Below are 18832 nucleotides of genomic sequence, written 5' to 3'. Positions count from 1 at the left end.
GTGGGATGCTGTGCGCATTGAGAGTTGTTGATTGCAAGAACAAGAAACAGCCGCAGGGAATACAGCTATCCAGTGCTGAGAGCCATGATTTAAGAGTGAATTCTACCATGAGTGACATCGAATAGTTGAAAGGCAGATAAGGTTACCATAACATCAAGATTCAGGTCATTTTATTCAACATGTGCCAACACCTTTTGGTACACGCACCAAACTAAAAAGAGCCTCTATCTTTCCTACCAGACTGACACATTAGAGTCTGTAAACAATATGGATGTGCTATGTCTTCCTCCACCATCAAGTGTGGCAAAACGGATGGGGATGGAACCAGAAGTGGGCATATTGGACCTATGCGCATAAACCATACTTTGGGGATGCAAAATGTTCCCATGCTATATGGTAGATTAGTGTTGATGTGTCCCACCTAATAGCAGGTTGTTTCCATATACAGCAACCTTAACCATGAAGGATTTCTGAATGGTGAAAAATTTACTTAATAATGGGTCACAAATGTAAAGGAATCAGAAACGGAGATTTGGAAACATCACCATTTTCATCAGGGCGATGCAGGCTGCAATAAACAATTATAGTTGGATCAGTGCTTGATTAGGTTTGATAATTTAACATATAGTACCTCATAGTTGTTTTTGAGAACCTTTTCTACAGCACAATTCAAGTGAATGCACAAACATTTAACAGACAATTTCAACCACTTTAGCGGGTAACCTAACTTGCAACTGACCATGCTTGGGGTCAGTGGAAATAATGATGTTCCCCAATTTATCATAATGTCTGAGAATCTTCTGAAACAGCTAACTGTGCGAACAGTATGGGTCAGCTTAGATGGTGGGTCCCTCACAAAGAGCAGTACAACACCTGCGTACATTGACAGTAGTTGACATTTAAAAATTTTATTGTAAGCATAAAGCAGTCATGATTAGATGACTGCATATTTTCTTTTTTTCCTTTGTATTTTTGTGGCATATGCTTATCGTGAAAAATTAAAGAAAAATAATTTTTGTATCTGCTTGCCACAATCTGGAAATGCTGAAGGCAGGAAAACATGAAACGGTATAAAATGTTTCCCTTTGCTAACCTGGAATGACCCGGCACAGGGGAACACCAAATCACCCGTCCAATTTATTTGTCTAAGGCCATCCAACAAAACACCTTACAGCAGCTTTCAAGAGCAGCTTTGTACTGATTTTGTTACAATACACACCCCTTTTGGAGAAGGTGTCTGCATTTTCAAGGCTCAACCATGAGACCCCCTATCTTTCTAACTTTACATCAAGATGGATTTTAAAAAACATTGCAAATGTTGAGTCCCAACTATTATGTCAAGCTCTTGAACTCAACCATGTTGAAGTCATCTTCTTGTTTTTTGTCCCTGAACTTGTTACTGTCTTGTCCCCATGAACCCCAGAACAGTCTGCATCTACTACATAAACCAAAAATGATCAAAATAAATAATAGATCTTTCTATCATTTTTTGAAAGAGAAGCAGAGGCTTGCCTTACTAACAACACTGCATTAGACTATATAAGGACATGGCAAGAAAACTACATGTGTAGTCTGTGGCATTGTACATATGCCACTCATATTACACTATTATTAACATCTAGCCCTTCCTAGTGGCAGCCTAGTCAGCTGACAAAACATTTACCTACTTTACTTACTTATGCCTATTACCCCTCCTGGGTTATAGGCCATCAACCAGGACTCTCCAGCCATCTCTGTCCTGGGCTTTTCTTTCAATCTGACTCCAAGTCTCACCCATCTAAATGGACTCAGCCTCAAAGCCTCAACACCAGGGGTTTCTTGGCCTTCCTCTTTTTGTTTTCCCTTGAGGGTTCCAGGTCAGGGCTTGCCTGGCCGTGTTTGATATGGGCTTGTGCAGCGTGTGACCAATCCAGCCCTAGCATCTTTTCATGATTCCTTCATGAGCAGGGAGTTGGAAAGTTCACTTCCATAGGTTGTTGTTGCTGATGGTGTTTGACCAGCAGATTTGGAGGATTTCCTTCAGACAGGTGTTGATGAAGGCATGGACTTTGTTGGTGGTGGTCACTGTGGTCCTCCAGGTTTCTACTCTATACAGAAAAAAATTATTTTAGGTTGGTGTTAAAAAAGCCAGATCTTGGTTTGCAGTGTTAGGTCCTGGAGCTCCAGATCTTCTTTAGCTGAATGAAGGCAACCCTTGCCTTGCCGACTCCTGCTGTGATGTCAGTGTCTGTGCTGCACTGGTTGTCAAGCACTGCTTGTCAATGACACTGCCCAGGTAGGTAAGGGCATCAATCTCTTCCAGTGCATCGCCTGCAAGAGAAACTACAGTTGTGCTGGCCATGTTACGTTTCATGATCTTGCATCCCTGCATATATTGAGGCCAATTTGTGCGGATGTGGCTGCCCCATTGTCAGTCTTCTCTTGCATCTGCAAATGGGTATGGGAGAGTAGGGAGAGATCATCTGCAAAGTCCAGGTCATTGAGCTGCGTCCAAAGTGTCCACTGGATCCCATTTCATCTGCTTTCTGCGGATGTCTTCCATTCTATGGCCAGCAGGACGAGGAAAGATTCTTTCATTGCCGGGCCAAAGCCCAGCTGCGAAAGTAGGATGGCTATGCATGGGAATAGCTACCCCACCATGTAAAACAAAATCCTAGCAACAGAAACATCAACCAAAAGATATCCTGGTCTTGGGGAGAGAGGAATCTCCTCCATGTGGCTATGATGCCATGTGGTGAAAGCCAAAGTTCCCTGTAAGCCACAAAGCTGAACCACCTGATTTGGACCCAGACCACCACCATCGGGACATGGAACATGAGGACCATGTACGAGACAGACAAGACAGCCCAACTTGCAGCGGAGATGAAAAAATATAACCTTGCCCTGCTTGGCATCAGTGAGACCAGAAGGGGAAAGTCCGGACAGAAAAGACTGGCTCCAAGAGCAATGCTTCTGCATTCTGGGCACCGAGGAAGAGAATTCACCAGCAGCCAACAACGTTCTGATTGGAGGGGAAGCCTACAGTCCCAGAATCATCCCAGCAACCATCTTCAAAAAGAAACAGAGGATCAGCGCAAATGTAATCGACAGTCTCTGCATTGTCAAGAAGATCCAGAGGTCCCTACAGGATGGGAGAGTGATGAGAGGAGCGGATGTGTGCATCAGATCAGCACCTTGTCATGGCCAGGCTAAAACTAAAGCTGAAAAAAGCATGGATGGAACCGACAACCAAATACCAGCGATCTAACACTACCCTCCTCAAACATGCACAGAGATGGATTGAATACTCAGTCACTATCAATGACCAGTTTCCAGTCCTGTGGGAATTAGATGATGACATAAAGAATGAATCTCCATGAAGATTCTCTGCAAAATCCATGAGACAAGGAATAGAAAGCTGCAGTCAACACCAGCTGAACATAAGCTGAAAAATCAAAAGAGCAAGGAAGCAAAGAGAAGCTTAAGAGCAAACAAGCAAAGATGCATCAATAGGCTTGCAACAGAAACCCAGGAAGCAGCAAGCCATGGAAACTTGAAAGAAGAACTATACGACACAACAAGGAAACTCTCTGTCCCATACAGCAAGCCAGAAAGACATATTAAAGACAAAACTGGGATACAATCATTGGTAACAAAGGCCAACAACGAAGATGGGTGGAGCACTTTGAAGAACTTCTTAACCAGCCTGTGCCACAGTTTCCACTAGACATACAGCCAGCTGACAAGGACTTGCCAACCAACTGCAGCAGACCAAACAACAGCAAGCCACCAAACATTTGAGAAATGGTAAGGTAGCAGGATCTGGCAACATTCCTGCAGAGTCACTAAAGGCAGACATTGAAAAATAAGTAGACTTGCTCTAACTCATGTTTGGAAGGATCTGGGAAGAGGAAACGGTGCCGTCAGACTGGAAGGAAGGTTATCTCATCAAGATTTACAAAAAGGTGACCTAAGTAGCTGCACAAACTACAGAGGGATAATTGTTCTATCAACCCCAGGCATAGTGTTCACTACAGTCATCCTGAACAGAATGAAAGAACAAGGCCACGCTCAGTTGCAAACCAGCAAGCTGGCTTCCGCTGAGATAGATCCTGCACAGACCAGATTGCAACAATATGTGTCATCATTGAGCAGTAGATGGAATGTATTTCTGGCCTCTATGTCAATTTTATCAACTATGAGAAGGTAATCAACAGCGTGGACAGAGATAGCCTTTAGAAACACATGCACCACTATGGTGTGCCAGATAAAATTGTAAGAATCATCAGTAACTCTTATGAGGAAATTGACCTGCCAGGTAGTTCATGGAGGACATCTTACGGAACCCTTCCAAGTGAGGACTGGAATCTGCCTTGGTTGTTTGCTCTTGCCATTCTCTTCCTCCTGGCAACAGACTGACAAAATGTTTGGGTCAATTTAATATTATTAGGAGCTGCACTGGCAGCAGAGACTTTTGTTCACACTTAGTCATATACTTCTATGACCTGTTCAGCAGTGCTAAGATCTTAGCATAGGTTAATGTCAAGAGTGTAAAAAGGAAAAGAAATTAGGGGTTTCACCCTGGACAGAGGGGATTTCTTACACACACTAGTACACACAGGAAAGGAGAGAGAGAAAGAGAGTGCCCACGAAGGAAAGTACTTTCAGCATGGCTGACACCTCCCAGTCTGAGACCTGGCAGTAGTTAAAAACTGACTTTGAAACTGGTCACTATGGTGGCATATAATAATGTTCTTAAGAACGTTGATCGATTTCCCCACTTCGATGTGTAAAACAAGCACTGGTGATACCAATGGGTCCAGCTTATGAATGAAAGTGTCTTTTGTGGCATCGCACATGTACTCTGTCATTCATCTTGGCACTCATGCATCCATTCATCTGTCCATTGACTCATTCTTGCATTTTCCCTTTGAAACAACTCCAATAATACATACACAAACTCAACAAAATATGCAAGATACATTTATAAAATAGAAGTAGAAAATGCTCCTGACTAAACAGAAACAGCAATGGGTGGCTGTCTTCCAAAGTTATTGTAAATAGTCTATCATTATTGCCACCATATTTAGAACTAATGCGGTGGCCATCGTGGAATGAATGGTAAAACAATGATGCACTATGGTCATAAACAAACCATAATGGTTTCCTGGTTTAGAGGAAGTAACCACAAATGATGCAGTGCACTTCATATGAAATCAAATGGATGCAAGTGACCCGTTAGCACTGCCTGGAGAACTGTAGTCGCAAAATGTTATAATCTATGTCGCAGTATCGGAGAAGGAGAGCTGAAGTAATTACAGTTGAGCAGTGTTGTAATTTTCTTATTACAAATTACTTGAGTCACTACTCGACTGTAAAGAATCATAGAGAAAGGTTTCTATACAGGGATTGCAGTCTTCCATGCATTATTAATAACACTAACAATAAGATAAATACTTGTTAGTACTGATTAATGCTGATGTGAAACCACATGTGGGATTCTCCATGCCTCACACTAACACCTTAGGCATCTTCAGTACATAGAATTAAGATGAAATTCTATCTCACAATGCTTTTTAACCATGATAATTATTATTACTGGGAATTGAGTCCAGCCTTGTAGCACATGAACTTGGTTCTGTCTGCTTTCCTCAGGTATTCCTACAATAATAATAATGTGTATTGGTGATTATTGTTAATATTTGTATCATTAAACATGCATTGTAACACATGTGGCCAGCAATGGTGTTGTGAGTCTGCAGGCCCATTATTAGACCATTCATGAACTCTTTAATGCTCAGGCTTTCTGGCCCATGCAAGAGTCTTTCATGCCTAAGCCCTCCCTAATATCGGAATAAATCTTGGGTACCAGAGTAGCGCACTACTTACCAACAAAGCACTTCAACACGTTTTCAGGGGTATCAGGTGCTGTTTAGAAGGTATTCCAATAACTTCCAATGTGCAGTGTGAGTGATCAACATTTAAGCATTCCACGGTTTCCCAGCTCTCTGAGTTCATAGGGGTGGGCAAGGTCATACCGAAAATAAATTATTTAATATAGCCTTATAGCCTGCCGTAGCCCAGCTATGGTGGGCTGTAAGGCTCTTAAAACATTCTGCCCCTAGAAGGCAGAATTTTCTAATTAGTAAAACAAAGGCCTCACGGAGCCCGAGGGGGTTGAAATCCCCTTGGGCTCCATGAGGCCTGTGTTCACAGCTAGAGCTGTGAAAGGCCAACCTTGGAATGTTGATGGATTAGGCTTCTACCAGCCATTAGAAGTCCGAAACACTCCATTGTCTTCAATGGCACGGTCAACATTCCAATGTTCTAATAATGTATGTATTATTCAATCCTTGTAATCATTGGACCAAAGTTTGTGTTTAAGCAAATTATGAGAAAGTCATGTGTGGCTCTCTAAAATCACTGATTGTGCAGTAGATCAGGCAGAAAGTGCTCACCTTGACAAAGGCAAAACCCTTTTCTGTATTTGAAATGGTCAGCTTTCGATAAAATCAAATCCCTGTCCCTGTATTCTTTTAAGAAACCAATCATCGGAAGTATTTGAATAAACTATAATAACATTAGAATTGGTGTGTATAACTAGATTTAAGTAGCAGGAATAAAAAATTGGACAATGCAGTCAGAACAGGTGGGCTTGGGCAGCGAAAACAGAAACCACCAAGCTATCCAATTTAAAGCAGTATGCCGGCGAAAAACGCAAAGAGCCAAAACTCCATGGTGAGTTCCAGAACTTCTAAACATGTTCTAGATGACAGACCATACTTTCCAGTTTCATCTTCCACCACAGGTATGAGTTGTGCTGGTAACTGCGGGAGATAGGATGGGGTGATGTTGCCAGAGACTCACTTTCTCCAACCTGTGGACACCACATGCTAATGTTGTGCAGCCAGAGCTGAGCCAGGGTTAGCTCTGGTTCTTTGAGCCCATGCATTCATGTAATTCATGCGCCAGACATCACTGTAGAGTATGATAAGGTTTCTTCAAAATTCAAAAACATGGGTTATGTAACACGTGGCAGCGTTTCACCTTGGTACATCGGATCATTTTCGAAAGTATTAAAGTGAGATTTGCTTTTTAAGTTGATCTGAGAACCATTCCTCCCCCTGCTCTGAACCACACTGTTAGTGAACTTAAAAGGCAAACCAGCTGTCATGTGTGCTGTGTATTTTATATTTTTATTAAAGCTGTAGTAACATGATAGGCGATTAATTCAAACCATTATAAGATGTTCTGGACAGTGAACATCGTCAACTTGAGTATTCCTATGAGATCCCATCTGTGGTAATGAAGAAAACGAGTCTTGCTGAAATTAATTATTTCCTAGGATCACACAGCTCGGTCAAAAAGTGAAGCCTGGATGGCCCCCCAAAATTATCAGTTTCACCTCTACAGTTCAGCCACCAGATAAGTATCTTTCTGACGTCAACGGTTAATGTTTTGACTTAATGCTTGAATGAATCAGATTAGCTTCTGGGTGGTAGGCAGCATTCACATTTTATTTTTGGGATTTTTATATACTGTGGACCTTGCCCATGGACATAAGAGTGCTTCCCTCCAGAAAAAAACTCAGTTACATGCTTGTTTTTTGTTTTTTCATTTTTTCCAGCACTTGGAGATTTGCATGTAATATTGCTTACAGTCCATGTTGGAAATGTTTCTCGTGTCTTATAAATACAATTATGGCATACAATTTTTGTTAACTTTAATGCAGTTCTAATTCATCTTTCTGGGCACTGAAAAGAGATCTGAGTTGATTTGAGCATTTGCATGTGGCCCTCCTGACCTTTAAATGTGGCCCCCTGGTGAACAGCAGCACTTGGCTGCTGTTTACTAGATTGATGCTAAGAATAATAAATGTTAAATAGAACGGACAAGTATTTATTTAAAGGTTACTTTGTGTTAAAGAAAGTAGTTAGTGGGTCTTACTCCACTTTAGGAGCACATCATTTTTAAAGACATCTTATAACAAAAGTGTAAAAATATGATAACGTTTCTTCAAAATTCAAAAAGTATATTTAATTAACATGCACTACCTTTTCACTTTAGTATATCAGATTATATCACTGCATTGAGAAGTATTATTTTAAAAGTGGTAGTTTTCAAACATGAAATTAGAAACATAAATGCTTCCCTTCACCCTCATACAATACCAATAGTGAACTAAAGATGCAAGTTAGTTGTTATGTGACCTCTTTGGGTGATCTGGGTTCTTATTACACATGAAAAACATGTAGTTTATTAAATCAAACAACGGAGAGTGTTTCTACAGCATGCATCCTGAAGTCATGAATTTTGAGGTCCTCATATGATAATGAAGAAAAGTGAAATGAAACAATTGCGTAGGATCACACAGTTTGGTGAAGTGGGGAAAGCCTGGATTAATCACAGGATATCTGGTTTCACATTGTGTAATTCAGCAAGTAGATGTATATGCATTGCTTCCCTTACACCTGATTTACTGCCAATCCCTCCCTGGCCCGACCACAACCCACTGGCATAAATGACGCCCTCAATCACATCACAGACCAAACTTTTTGAACCTTGGGAAAATATTTGCAAGCACCCATGATTTAATGCTTTAGGCAATTATTGTGCTTTTAACAGGTGGATGAGCAGTGCTTAATTTGGGCCAGTGGTTTCCGGTGCTCGACACTAGCACTTAATTGTCAACACCAGCACTTATGACAGTCTTCCAAATGGTGGTGCTGTGAATCGAATTTAGAGGTGATCACAACAGCTGTTTTGTTGATTTTATACACAATAAAAATGACCAGTACCTACCATGCAGGCTGTTTTTATAGCTTTGGGGGCATGGAATTCAGTGCTTAATTTATGCTTGTTGTTTCTGGTGCGAAGGACCTGCACTTATTTTTGAGGGCCGGCGCTTATTCTTCTGCCCCAAGCATTTACTGTGAGCAAAAGACACATGGGAAAGATAGAGGAAGTGAAAACCGCAAAAGCATCAGAAAGAGAGAAAGCTGCAAGAGTGAGGGAAGGGGCAGGGTGTGGCTGTAAACGAATTAAAGCGGCCTGTGATGGCTTCAGGATCACACTGCCTCAGACTGGCTCACACATTAATTGCAGCAGCCGCGTGTTTAAGAGGAGGGCTTTGGGCACCGGCACTTTATTTGCAAATTAAGCACTGCTGGAATTGTCACGCTTTGAAGAATGTGATGATTAGTAGTGTGCTGGTGCTGTCACTGGAAGCTCTGGCAGGGGAATGGGGAGCAAGCTCCAGTGGCCTCCTGACGAGAGCCCCGGGCACTTATATGTTTTTGCAAATTAAGCAGTGCGGATGACACTTGCTGGAATGTGCTTGCTGACTTTCAAGATTAATTATTCTGATCCTTGCGCCTTCAGCTAGGATATCTAGGCATAGGCCTGCAGGAGCTATGAGAGCTCTATATAAATAACTAAAAGAAGTTTAGTTGGCTTCTGTGTTTGTTACCTACCAATGTAGGAAAGTGGGTAGGTGGGGAAGACAAAGAGATGGCCCTCTCTGAACAAGATGTGAAATAGCGCCTAAATGAAATAGCTGCTGGTCGGTCGATTCAAATTATAAAGCTTCTTCCTTGGCTGTTTGTATGCCATCCTAGTTTTGTAAGATGCAGAAGTCAGGTAATTGGTTACAGTTAGTAAATTATATCGAGATTTTGTTTGTGCTTTGCCTTCCTTAGGAACAGGCCCGTCCTTCCCGCAAACTTGTTAAAAGATATGTGTGAAAGCACACTGCCAAGACTCCTACAGACACAAGGAGTGTTGCGTCGACAGAGAGGTAGACATCAATAATGGAGGTAGCCAAACTACTGGCAGACAGCTTGAAGGGAAAACAACCCTGTAAATGATCTGGTGACAGCATCGGGAAGCTATTGGAGGCAAAGGAGCGGCCAGCCTCGGCCTTGCAAGACTCCTGTCTGAGGCAGCTGTGGTAAATTGACAAGGTGCCACAGCACAGGTGCCCTGCCTACCCAAGACCCCTTGTAATTCTACTCTCAGGAGGTTAAACTATTCTTAGGCTCACCTCTGTGAGAACCCGCAGAACAGACCTCCTGCAGACCCCGACACATAACTTTTGCACCATATTCCTGAACCAAGAGAGGTCCCTGGAGGGTGCCAGGGGTATAAATACATTGCCCCCCCCCCTTTCCCTTCTGCTTGCCTGGGGATGTGTGTAGACCTCGTGCTGATGTGCGCAGATGGTTCAACTTTCAACTGTCTGAGCATGGTTTGTGTACCTGGAAGAGCTCGAGAAACTACCCACTCTGACGTGTCAGACTGCTTTACGCTCGTTCAGATTCTGAGGAAGCACAAAACTCCTGTCAAATCAAATCATGTACTCCTGACTCTCAACATATGTGCAGAGCCAAAGTCCTTCTCTAGTGATGATCACATAATTGTCTGGCAACAGCTGCACCGTGAAGCCAGACCATAACCATAATGGTAATCCATTCCAGTGGGATTACTCCTGTTCACATTTCATGGTTTATTTAATTTACTTCCCTAAGAGTAGTTGATTTGGCCAGGATGTTGTTTTTCTGTAGTTTTTTCCTGCAGCATATTACTCTTGTATAGTGGGCACTGTGAATGTGCCCGCCAGGAGGTGTCTGACTGAGTTCAGATTGACAGAGGGTGTTTGTAATTGGCCACTATTGAGAACTCTGGAGCTGATGCTGAAGGCAGGTCAGCTGCTCACAATGACTGTCCCCAGGCTTACAAAAGTGGTAAGGCTACACGCGCACACAATTCGTGGCCCCTCTGAAGACCGCACAGAGCAAAAGTGACATGTGCCACTTGTCACTGTGAGTATGAGAGAAAGTTTGTGAAGAAGGTACGGGAGCGTGACATATTGACAGCGTGAAAGCAAAGAAGTGCTTAGAGGTGACTGGGTGTGTTCAGTATGTTTGTGCGGTGGAGAAGTGAAGGAGATGCAAAGAAGTACGTGTGCGAGGAAAGTGAAAGAAGGGTATGGAAGAGGAAAGAGACGAACTGTCAAATATACAGTTGTAGTATTTCAGAACAATGTGAGGAGAAAAGGGGCGTATCTTCCAGAGGCTGCAGAGAAAAGTGTTGAGAACAGGAGTGACTGTGACACTCAAAAGAGCACTACCCCCAACATAGACCTCACTAACGTGTAATTCACAAACTCATATTTTCATAATTGAAATATTTCAATTCTAATGTCTCACAACAATGTCATTATTACAGATTTATCTGATACTGCTAGCAAGCTTTGGCTAAGTCAATAGGTCTGGCTTGTTTTAGGCACATCTGTTATGGTGTGGTATGTCCAGATGCTCTAACAGAAAGCTGATAGAGAGGTTCTCAAATACTAGCAAGGTCACACTCTGTGGAACACAGGAGTTTCATGTACATGTTTTAAGCCATGTCTTTCATTACATAGGCCTTTAATCTTCAAAAGGATTCATAGTAACACTTTGTCAGCCATGTCCATTGTAGAGTCCTCTCAACCCTTTTCACGCATAGAAAATAGTTAATGAACTTAAAACATAAGGAATTGTAAAGGAAGACCAGTCATGTTTTATTTAGGTACAACAGGTGCTACTGGTCTCAGTTTGATAGTGGGGTACTGGCCATTCATAATGCCTATTAGGTGAAGTGGATTCTTAAGAAAATAATGTGGTACAGTGTTCAAGAAGACTTCTGAGGATTCTTATTTATGTTTATATAGCAAGTGTCAGACAGCAGTTTCGAGAAAACTGTGGTGTTATAAGTCATGTTCAAGCATGTGTCAGGTTGAAGTCCTTTAGGGATCGTATAGATGGTGTAATGGGGTGATTATGAGATAGTAATTACCCAGAGAACATCTAGCAACAATGGATAAAATATACATGTGATTCTAGTATCTATGGAAGGAAGGTAATTCTGAACATACAGGCCCAAATGTTCTAACCATAAACAAAGCATTAATAAGAGTTATAGTGATTGAAATATTTATGGAAGAAAAGGCAATTCTGAATATATACGACAAAGTTATTCTAACCATAATCATAGCATGGGTAAAAGAGTCACAGTGATGGCGCCTTGAACCTACCAAATCCAACAACATTGCACTCAAGACTACCATCCGCAAGCATCACCAGCTGATCCGCACCACCAAAAGGACCCACTTCAAAAACCGCATAGACACCAACGCCCACAACAATAAAGAGCTCTTCAGCATTATCAAGGCGCTCTCCTACCCAAGGCCCTGCTCCAACGACCCCCCTCCATCACAGGAGTTCTGCAACTCCCTCGCCACCCATTTCTGCCGAAAGATAGAAGACATCCACAACAGCTTCAACCCCCAGACCCACCAGCAGACTACAGACACCCACGAACCCAACGCCCAAGCAACACCAACCTCCTTCGCACCTGGACCCTCGTCAACAAAGAAGACACCGCCAACGCCATGGCCTCCATCCACTCTGGCTCACCATCGGACCCCCATCAGACCCCGGCCCACACCATATCTTCAATAAAGCAAGCAACATCCACGCTCCCCACCTCTGCGACATCATCAACAGCTCCTTCGAGTCTGCCACCTTCCCGGAAAGCTGGAAACACACAGAAGTCAACGCCCTGCTGAAGAAACCCAAGACGGACCCAGATGACCCCAAGAACTACCGGCCGATCTCCAGCCTCTCCTTCCTAGCCAAGTTCATCAAAGAAATCGTGAACGGCCAACTATCCCGCTTCCTGGAAGACAGCAAGGCACTCAACACTTCCCAATCCGGATTCTGCAAAAACCACAGCACCGAGACCACACTCATCGCCGCCACAGATGACATCAGGACCATGCTCGACGAAGGCGAAACCGCAGCACTCATCCTCCTGGGCCTCTCCGCAGCCTTCAACACCATTTGTCATCACACCCTCCGCACACGCCTCCACAACGCCAGAATCCGCGACAAGGCTCTCGACTGGATCTCGTCATTTCTCGCCGGCAGAACACAGAGAATCTGCCTACCACGTCCTTGTCCGAAGCCTCCAAGATCATCTGTGGCGTCCCCCAAGGATCCTCCCTCAGCCCAACGCTGTTCAACATCTACATGGCCCCACTCGCCAACATCGCATGAACCCACCACATCAACATAGTATCCTACGTAGACGACACCCAGCTGATCCTCTCCCTCACGAAAGACCCTACAACTTCCAAAATCAACCTCCACAATGGACTTCACGCCATCGCCAGCTGGATGGAATCAAGCCGGCTCAAGTTAAACACAGATAAAACAGAGATCCTCATCTTCTGCACCAACCCCTCAGCATGGAACGACTCCTGGTGGCCCACATCCCTAGGAACCGCACCCTCACCCACCACCCATGCATGCAACCTTGGATTCATCCTGGACTCTACACTCAGCATGACTCAGCAGGTCAACACAATCTCCTCCTCCTGCTACAACACTTTTCGCATGCTCCGCAAGATCTTCAAGTGGATTCCAGTCAAAACCAGGAAAACGGTCACCCACGCCCTGGTCAGCAGCCGTTTGGACTACGGAAACGCACTATATGCTGGAACAACGACCAAACTCCAGACAAAGCTGCAACGAATTCCAGAACGCATCCGCCCGCCCCATTCTTGACATCCCACGCTGCAACCACATCTCACCCCACCTCAGAGACCTACACTGGCTACCCGTATCAAAGAGGATCCCCTTCAAACTCCTCACCCACGCACACAAAGCCCTCCACAACACAGGCCCAGCCTACCTCAACGATGGACTCACCTTCCACACTCCCACCCGCCATCTTCGCTCCGCCAGCCTCGCCCTCGCCTCCGTCCCCCGCATCCGCCGCACCACTGCAGGAGGAAGATCCTTTTCTCACCCCGCCGCCGAGACCTGGAACTCCCTACCGCTCCACCTATGCCAGACCCGGGACCTCCTGACATTCAGGAAACGCCTCAAGACATGGCTCTTCGACCAGTAGCTTCTCCCCTCCCCCAGCGCCTTGAGACCCTAACGGGTGAGTTGTGCGCTCTATAAATCTCATGATTGATTGATGACCAATCATGCAGCATTTGTAAGAATGCAATGATAAATAAGACAATATTGTGTAATTTTATGGATGCTTTGTATTCAGAGGTCGTGGTACAGTTTTTCTCAGAATAACACCAACACAGCTGTTCCACAAAATAATTAAATGTGTTTAGTGTTCTGTTGGGAATTCATACAATCTGTTTACATTATCAAGAATGCAAGAAGTGAACATTATTGCTTTTGGGATGTATCTCAATTTGCTTTGAAATGGCAAACCTTCGCAAACCAATGCCATGTTTCCACTCTTGGTGGCATGTTTGTTTCATTAAATTCTCAGGGCTGGGTGATAGAGGAAATTATCTTGCAACATCCAATATTTTAACTTCCTAGGAGGGGCAGAAGGAAAGTTATTTAACCAGAGAAAGATTTTTTACTTTTAGTAAGGGTGTTAGAAATTGTATCTCTAGTGAGAAGAGGTATGGACCCTGTCCAAGAAGGTCCACAATCCTAGTCAGGGTAAGCCAGATGCACACTTTAAATTAACCTGTGCTCTCCCTCTAGTAGCTTGGCACAGAGCCAGCAGGCTTAATTTAAGAGGCAATGTGTAAAGTATTTGTGCACCACACTCACACAGTAATATAGTGAAAACCCCACAAAACAACTCCACACCAGTTTAGAAAAATAGAGAACATCTATCTGAGTAAAATAAGATGAAAATGACAAAAAAATCCAATAAGTAGAGGTTGAGATATGATTTTTTTAAAGATTAAATGTGAAATAGTGCTTAGAAATTTCTAGCGGTCAAAAAGTTATTTGAGGTTGCGAAGGACCGGTGCAAATCTAAAATCTAGAATGACCGCGATGGAAGGTAGGCTGGCTCCAGAGCCCAAGCAGGGTCTGCTGAAACAGTACCTTTCATGGAGCAATTCGTTGATGTCGAGGGCACAGTGCGCTTGTTCTGATCAGTGCAGTTGGGTAGATGCGTCGATATTTGCCAAGCAGTTGGGCCCCGCGTCAGCTCCGAATTCTGGTGTGTTAAATGCGATGTGATGTTGCCGAGCCACGCAGAGCGCCATCACTGAGCCGTGCAGACTATGGATCCGATATCGTCGGGCAGCCTTTGCGTCAGCATCGAAGGGGCGATGAACAGATTTTTCACACACAGTTGGGGTGATGCATCAATTTTTGCAGTACACAGCTGCACAACCCACTTCTGAGTCCTTGTACTCGAGAGGGGCACCTCAAGCAAGGGTAGGACTCACAGATGGCAGAGTCCAGCAGCACCAGGAAAGTTGCAGGCAGTCTTTGATGTACCTCAGACTGCAGAAGAACAGGAGGCAAGTCAACAAGCCTTGGAGAATCATGGGTTCAAGGATGTAGAGAACAAGTCCAGTCCTTTTCTCTACAGGCAAGAAACAGCAGGCAGCAGGCCAGCACAACAAGGCAAGCAGCAAAGTTGGCAGTCTATACTACAGCACAGCACACAACAAGCAGTAGTCCAACACAGTAATTCAGTTGCAGAGTGGCAGTCACTCCTACCAGCACAGCAGTCCTTCTTCCTGGCAGAGTGTCTTTGGTTCCAGTAGAATTCTGATTTCCTGGGGTTTGGGGTCCAGTACCAATATCTAAATGTGTCTTTGAGGTGGGGGAGAATTAAAGGTGCCTTTGAAGATCACAAAGACACTGTCCTTCCTGCCGTGAGTCCAGACCCTCAACAGGGGGGTATGGAGTCCTTTGTGTGAGGAGAGGGACTGCCCTATTCAGGAGAAAGTGTCAGCTCCTCCCACCCATCTAGCCCAGAAAGACCCATCAGCCTGTTGATGGGACATCAGGATGCAAATGTCATACCCAAGGTCCCTTTGTGTGTGACTGTCTAGAGGGAATGCACACAGCCCAACTGTCACCCCCAGGGTCCCAAATCCAATAAAAACAAGGTCAGAAAATGAGGAGGAGGTAGTCAAAATATCTGGGTATGATCCTGCAGAAAGTGCCATTTCCAACAAATGATATATAAGACATCTGCTGCAAGGAAAAACTATTGTCCAGTTAGTGACATGCTGCCTTGTCTTGCCACTCCAAAGCACGTCCAAAAACAATGGTCATTAATGGATTCCCCCTATAGCTCAGAGATAACCATACTTTGCCCATGGACATAATAGAAATAGAATACCACTTACCACAAGTTTCAAGGTGGAAGAGGTTTGAATAACTTTGCCTGGACAATAGCTATCATGGTGTGATGGATGAAGGCCAATGACAAAGTCTTCTTCCTATGGACATTAAACAAAGCATGTTAGGGAAACATTACAAAGATTACACATTGCCACAAAAAGCACCTATTTCATTTTAAGATCACTTTGAAGGGCTTATACAATTTATTAAAAATAAAACTATGTGTCCTGATGTGGTATTTCTCTTTTGCCAGGAATGACATTTGCTGTAGATAAAATCTCGTTCAGTTTGTGAACCCAAAAGTAGTACATTTCAGAAAAGTGTAGCTTTGAAGAGTTTTTACCAATATTTGCTCAGATTTATTTGGGCCGTACCTCTAACTGGAGTATATCTCAAGTTGTCAATTTGTGACAGCAAACTTAGCCAAAGTCTAATTTGTGCTTAGAACTCTATATGTAAAAAATGGGTTAGCAGAATCTGCTCATCCAGAGTTCATAGGCTTCCACTGATGATGAAAGCAATTCCTGTTTTAGAAAAGCCTAAAGACACCTGTTGTGTATCACCATCAAAGCAACTGAAAAGTGGAGAGATTCAATAAAGTCTTCAGCTTTCATTCAGAAGCAAGGCCAATTTGTTTGAAGCTGTGAGACAGTTGTGGTTGTATACGACCGCACCTCATATGATAATGGATAAGTTACCCTTTCAAGTGGTGAGAGAAAAAAAGAGTATCTTTTTACCTTTGCCCTTTTTGGATGAGGAATGTTGTGGATAGGATAGAAGTTTTTGGTGTGTTGTGGAAGGAAACTAAGGCAAGCACTGTCTAGAAGAGTGTGTGGAGTGGAGAAGGGATGGTTTTGTGAGAAACCTTCATGTTGGCGATTTAATTCATAGCAAGTATTCTGTGTTGTTGGAGAGCCTTTCTAAGTTTTGAGACCCAGTGCAGGTTGAAGAGATCTAAAGTAACTTGGTTTGTGTCTTGGGAAATTAGTGATGAGCAAGAGTGGTGGGGTTTCCGAGTTCAATGGCATTGGTATTTGAAGGAATAGAACTGTGGTTATCAAGGGCAATCATAAGCATGTGGTGGACATGAATTCCGAGGGCCTGGAAAGTGGGCATAAAATCGGTCAAAAAAATTAAGAAACATATGATGAAAGATTTGGGACAAAGGTGGCATGGTACTAGTATCACAAGAATTTCTCACAGAGTTAGAAAATGTACAATTTCTCTTTTGTTTCAGTCATGTATTTTATTGTATTTCTTTTCAAATGTATGTCTTTTATTGTTGCCCCAGTGATCATTAACTTTCTGGGCTGTTCTTTATGTTTATTTATGCTTCGTTTGCCGTACTCCTAACACAGGGAATATGTGTGTTGTGGTACACATATGCTAATCCATGGAACATTCAGATTGGTAGATGAATATTGAATGATGCGTTCTATGTTTATGTCAGTTGATCTGGGTCCTTGCTCCTCTAAACGTATGTTTTTGAATTATTGCACATCAATATCGACTTGAGAATATTTTGCTATGATAATATTATGGACAAAATATAGTGGACCAAAATATTGGCAAGGTTTACTTTTTCTAATTTTACTTTACCTAGCTCCTGTTCTCAATCTATATTTCAGATGCTATGGTAGTATTAAACCAGGTTCAGTCTTTTCTGCCTAAACTAGGTGTGAGGCCATTTCAGTAATGTTTTATGCTTATGTTACTGTGCTATTGGACCTTACGCCGGTGGGCCTATAGAGGCAACTGGATGATTTTTCAGAGTACTGCAAAGCCAATGATCTGAAAATAAATACATCTAAAACAAAGGTCCTAGTCTTTTCGAAAGGAAGTGTGCAGTCCATCAGGCACAAGTGGTTGCTGAGCGGTGTGCAAGTGGAAGTGGTAAAAGAATATAGATATTTAGGCCTCTTTTTCAGATATAACCTACATTTTAAGGCACATATAGATCTTTAGGAAGTTTGTTCCAAAGCTATTGCAGGTGCTTTACATAAGTTGGATTTAGCATTGGGGCATAAGTCCGTCGAAGTCTTAAGAGAGACTTTTAATCTAAAAATTGTAAGTTTATTCCAGTACAGCTGTGAAGTTATGCCATCAAAGAACATAAAGCGGCTGCAGATTATTAAAACTAATATTTGAAAAAGATGGCTCAGCTTGCCTAGAGGCTCCGTCAACAGTGCCCTGGGCCTGACTGATATATTATTTAAATACAAGCAGAGGGTTCTTAATTATTAGGCCTCTCTTCTAGAGTCAGATGAGAGCTCCTGGAGACAAATAATAAAATCCTACTTGCAGGAGAAGCACTCAGGCCAATGGGCCTTTTTGGATATCTCACTAGGGTTCGACCATCAAAACATGTCTATATCACAGCATAAACAAAAAGTAAAACACATAGTAAAAGAGCATTCTAGGAAGGGTGATTTAGATGATGTGGGCAATAGAGATAATTTGCAACATCTAAAGGAGTCAGACTATGGTGGTCATATATGGTGGTACTATCCAGTCTTATTGGCATGATATGACTGCCTAGGAAGTGGGCCTTGAAGGTCAGGCTGTGGCAGGTCCTGGCATTATTAAGCGGAAGATGATTAGACAGGTTGGTGAGTAAAGTGGCATTTGTCCATTCTGGCAACATGCTCCATTGTCTTTTCTGCCTATAATTGTATTTT

General features: G+C 43.1%; 1 protein-coding gene across 3 annotated transcripts in view; it reads right to left on the bottom strand.

Annotated features, from left to right (window-relative positions):
* VWA3B (von Willebrand factor A domain containing 3B) overlaps nucleotides 1-18832 on the bottom strand; it is an 829217-nt gene that overhangs the window by 40110 nt on the left and 770275 nt on the right. For all 3 annotated transcript variants that reach the window (XM_069204269.1, XM_069204271.1, XM_069204270.1), the window contains one exon: nucleotides 16160-16252. In XM_069204269.1, the coding sequence (XP_069060370.1) occupies nucleotides 16160-16252 (93 nt within the window). The remainder of the gene's footprint in view (nucleotides 1-16159; nucleotides 16253-18832) is intronic.

This window comes from Pleurodeles waltl, chromosome 8 (assembly GCF_031143425.1).
Source record: "Pleurodeles waltl isolate 20211129_DDA chromosome 8, aPleWal1.hap1.20221129, whole genome shotgun sequence".
NCBI lineage: Eukaryota > Metazoa > Chordata > Amphibia > Caudata > Salamandridae > Pleurodeles > Pleurodeles waltl.
This window is presented reverse-complemented; position numbering and strand designations above follow the sequence as displayed.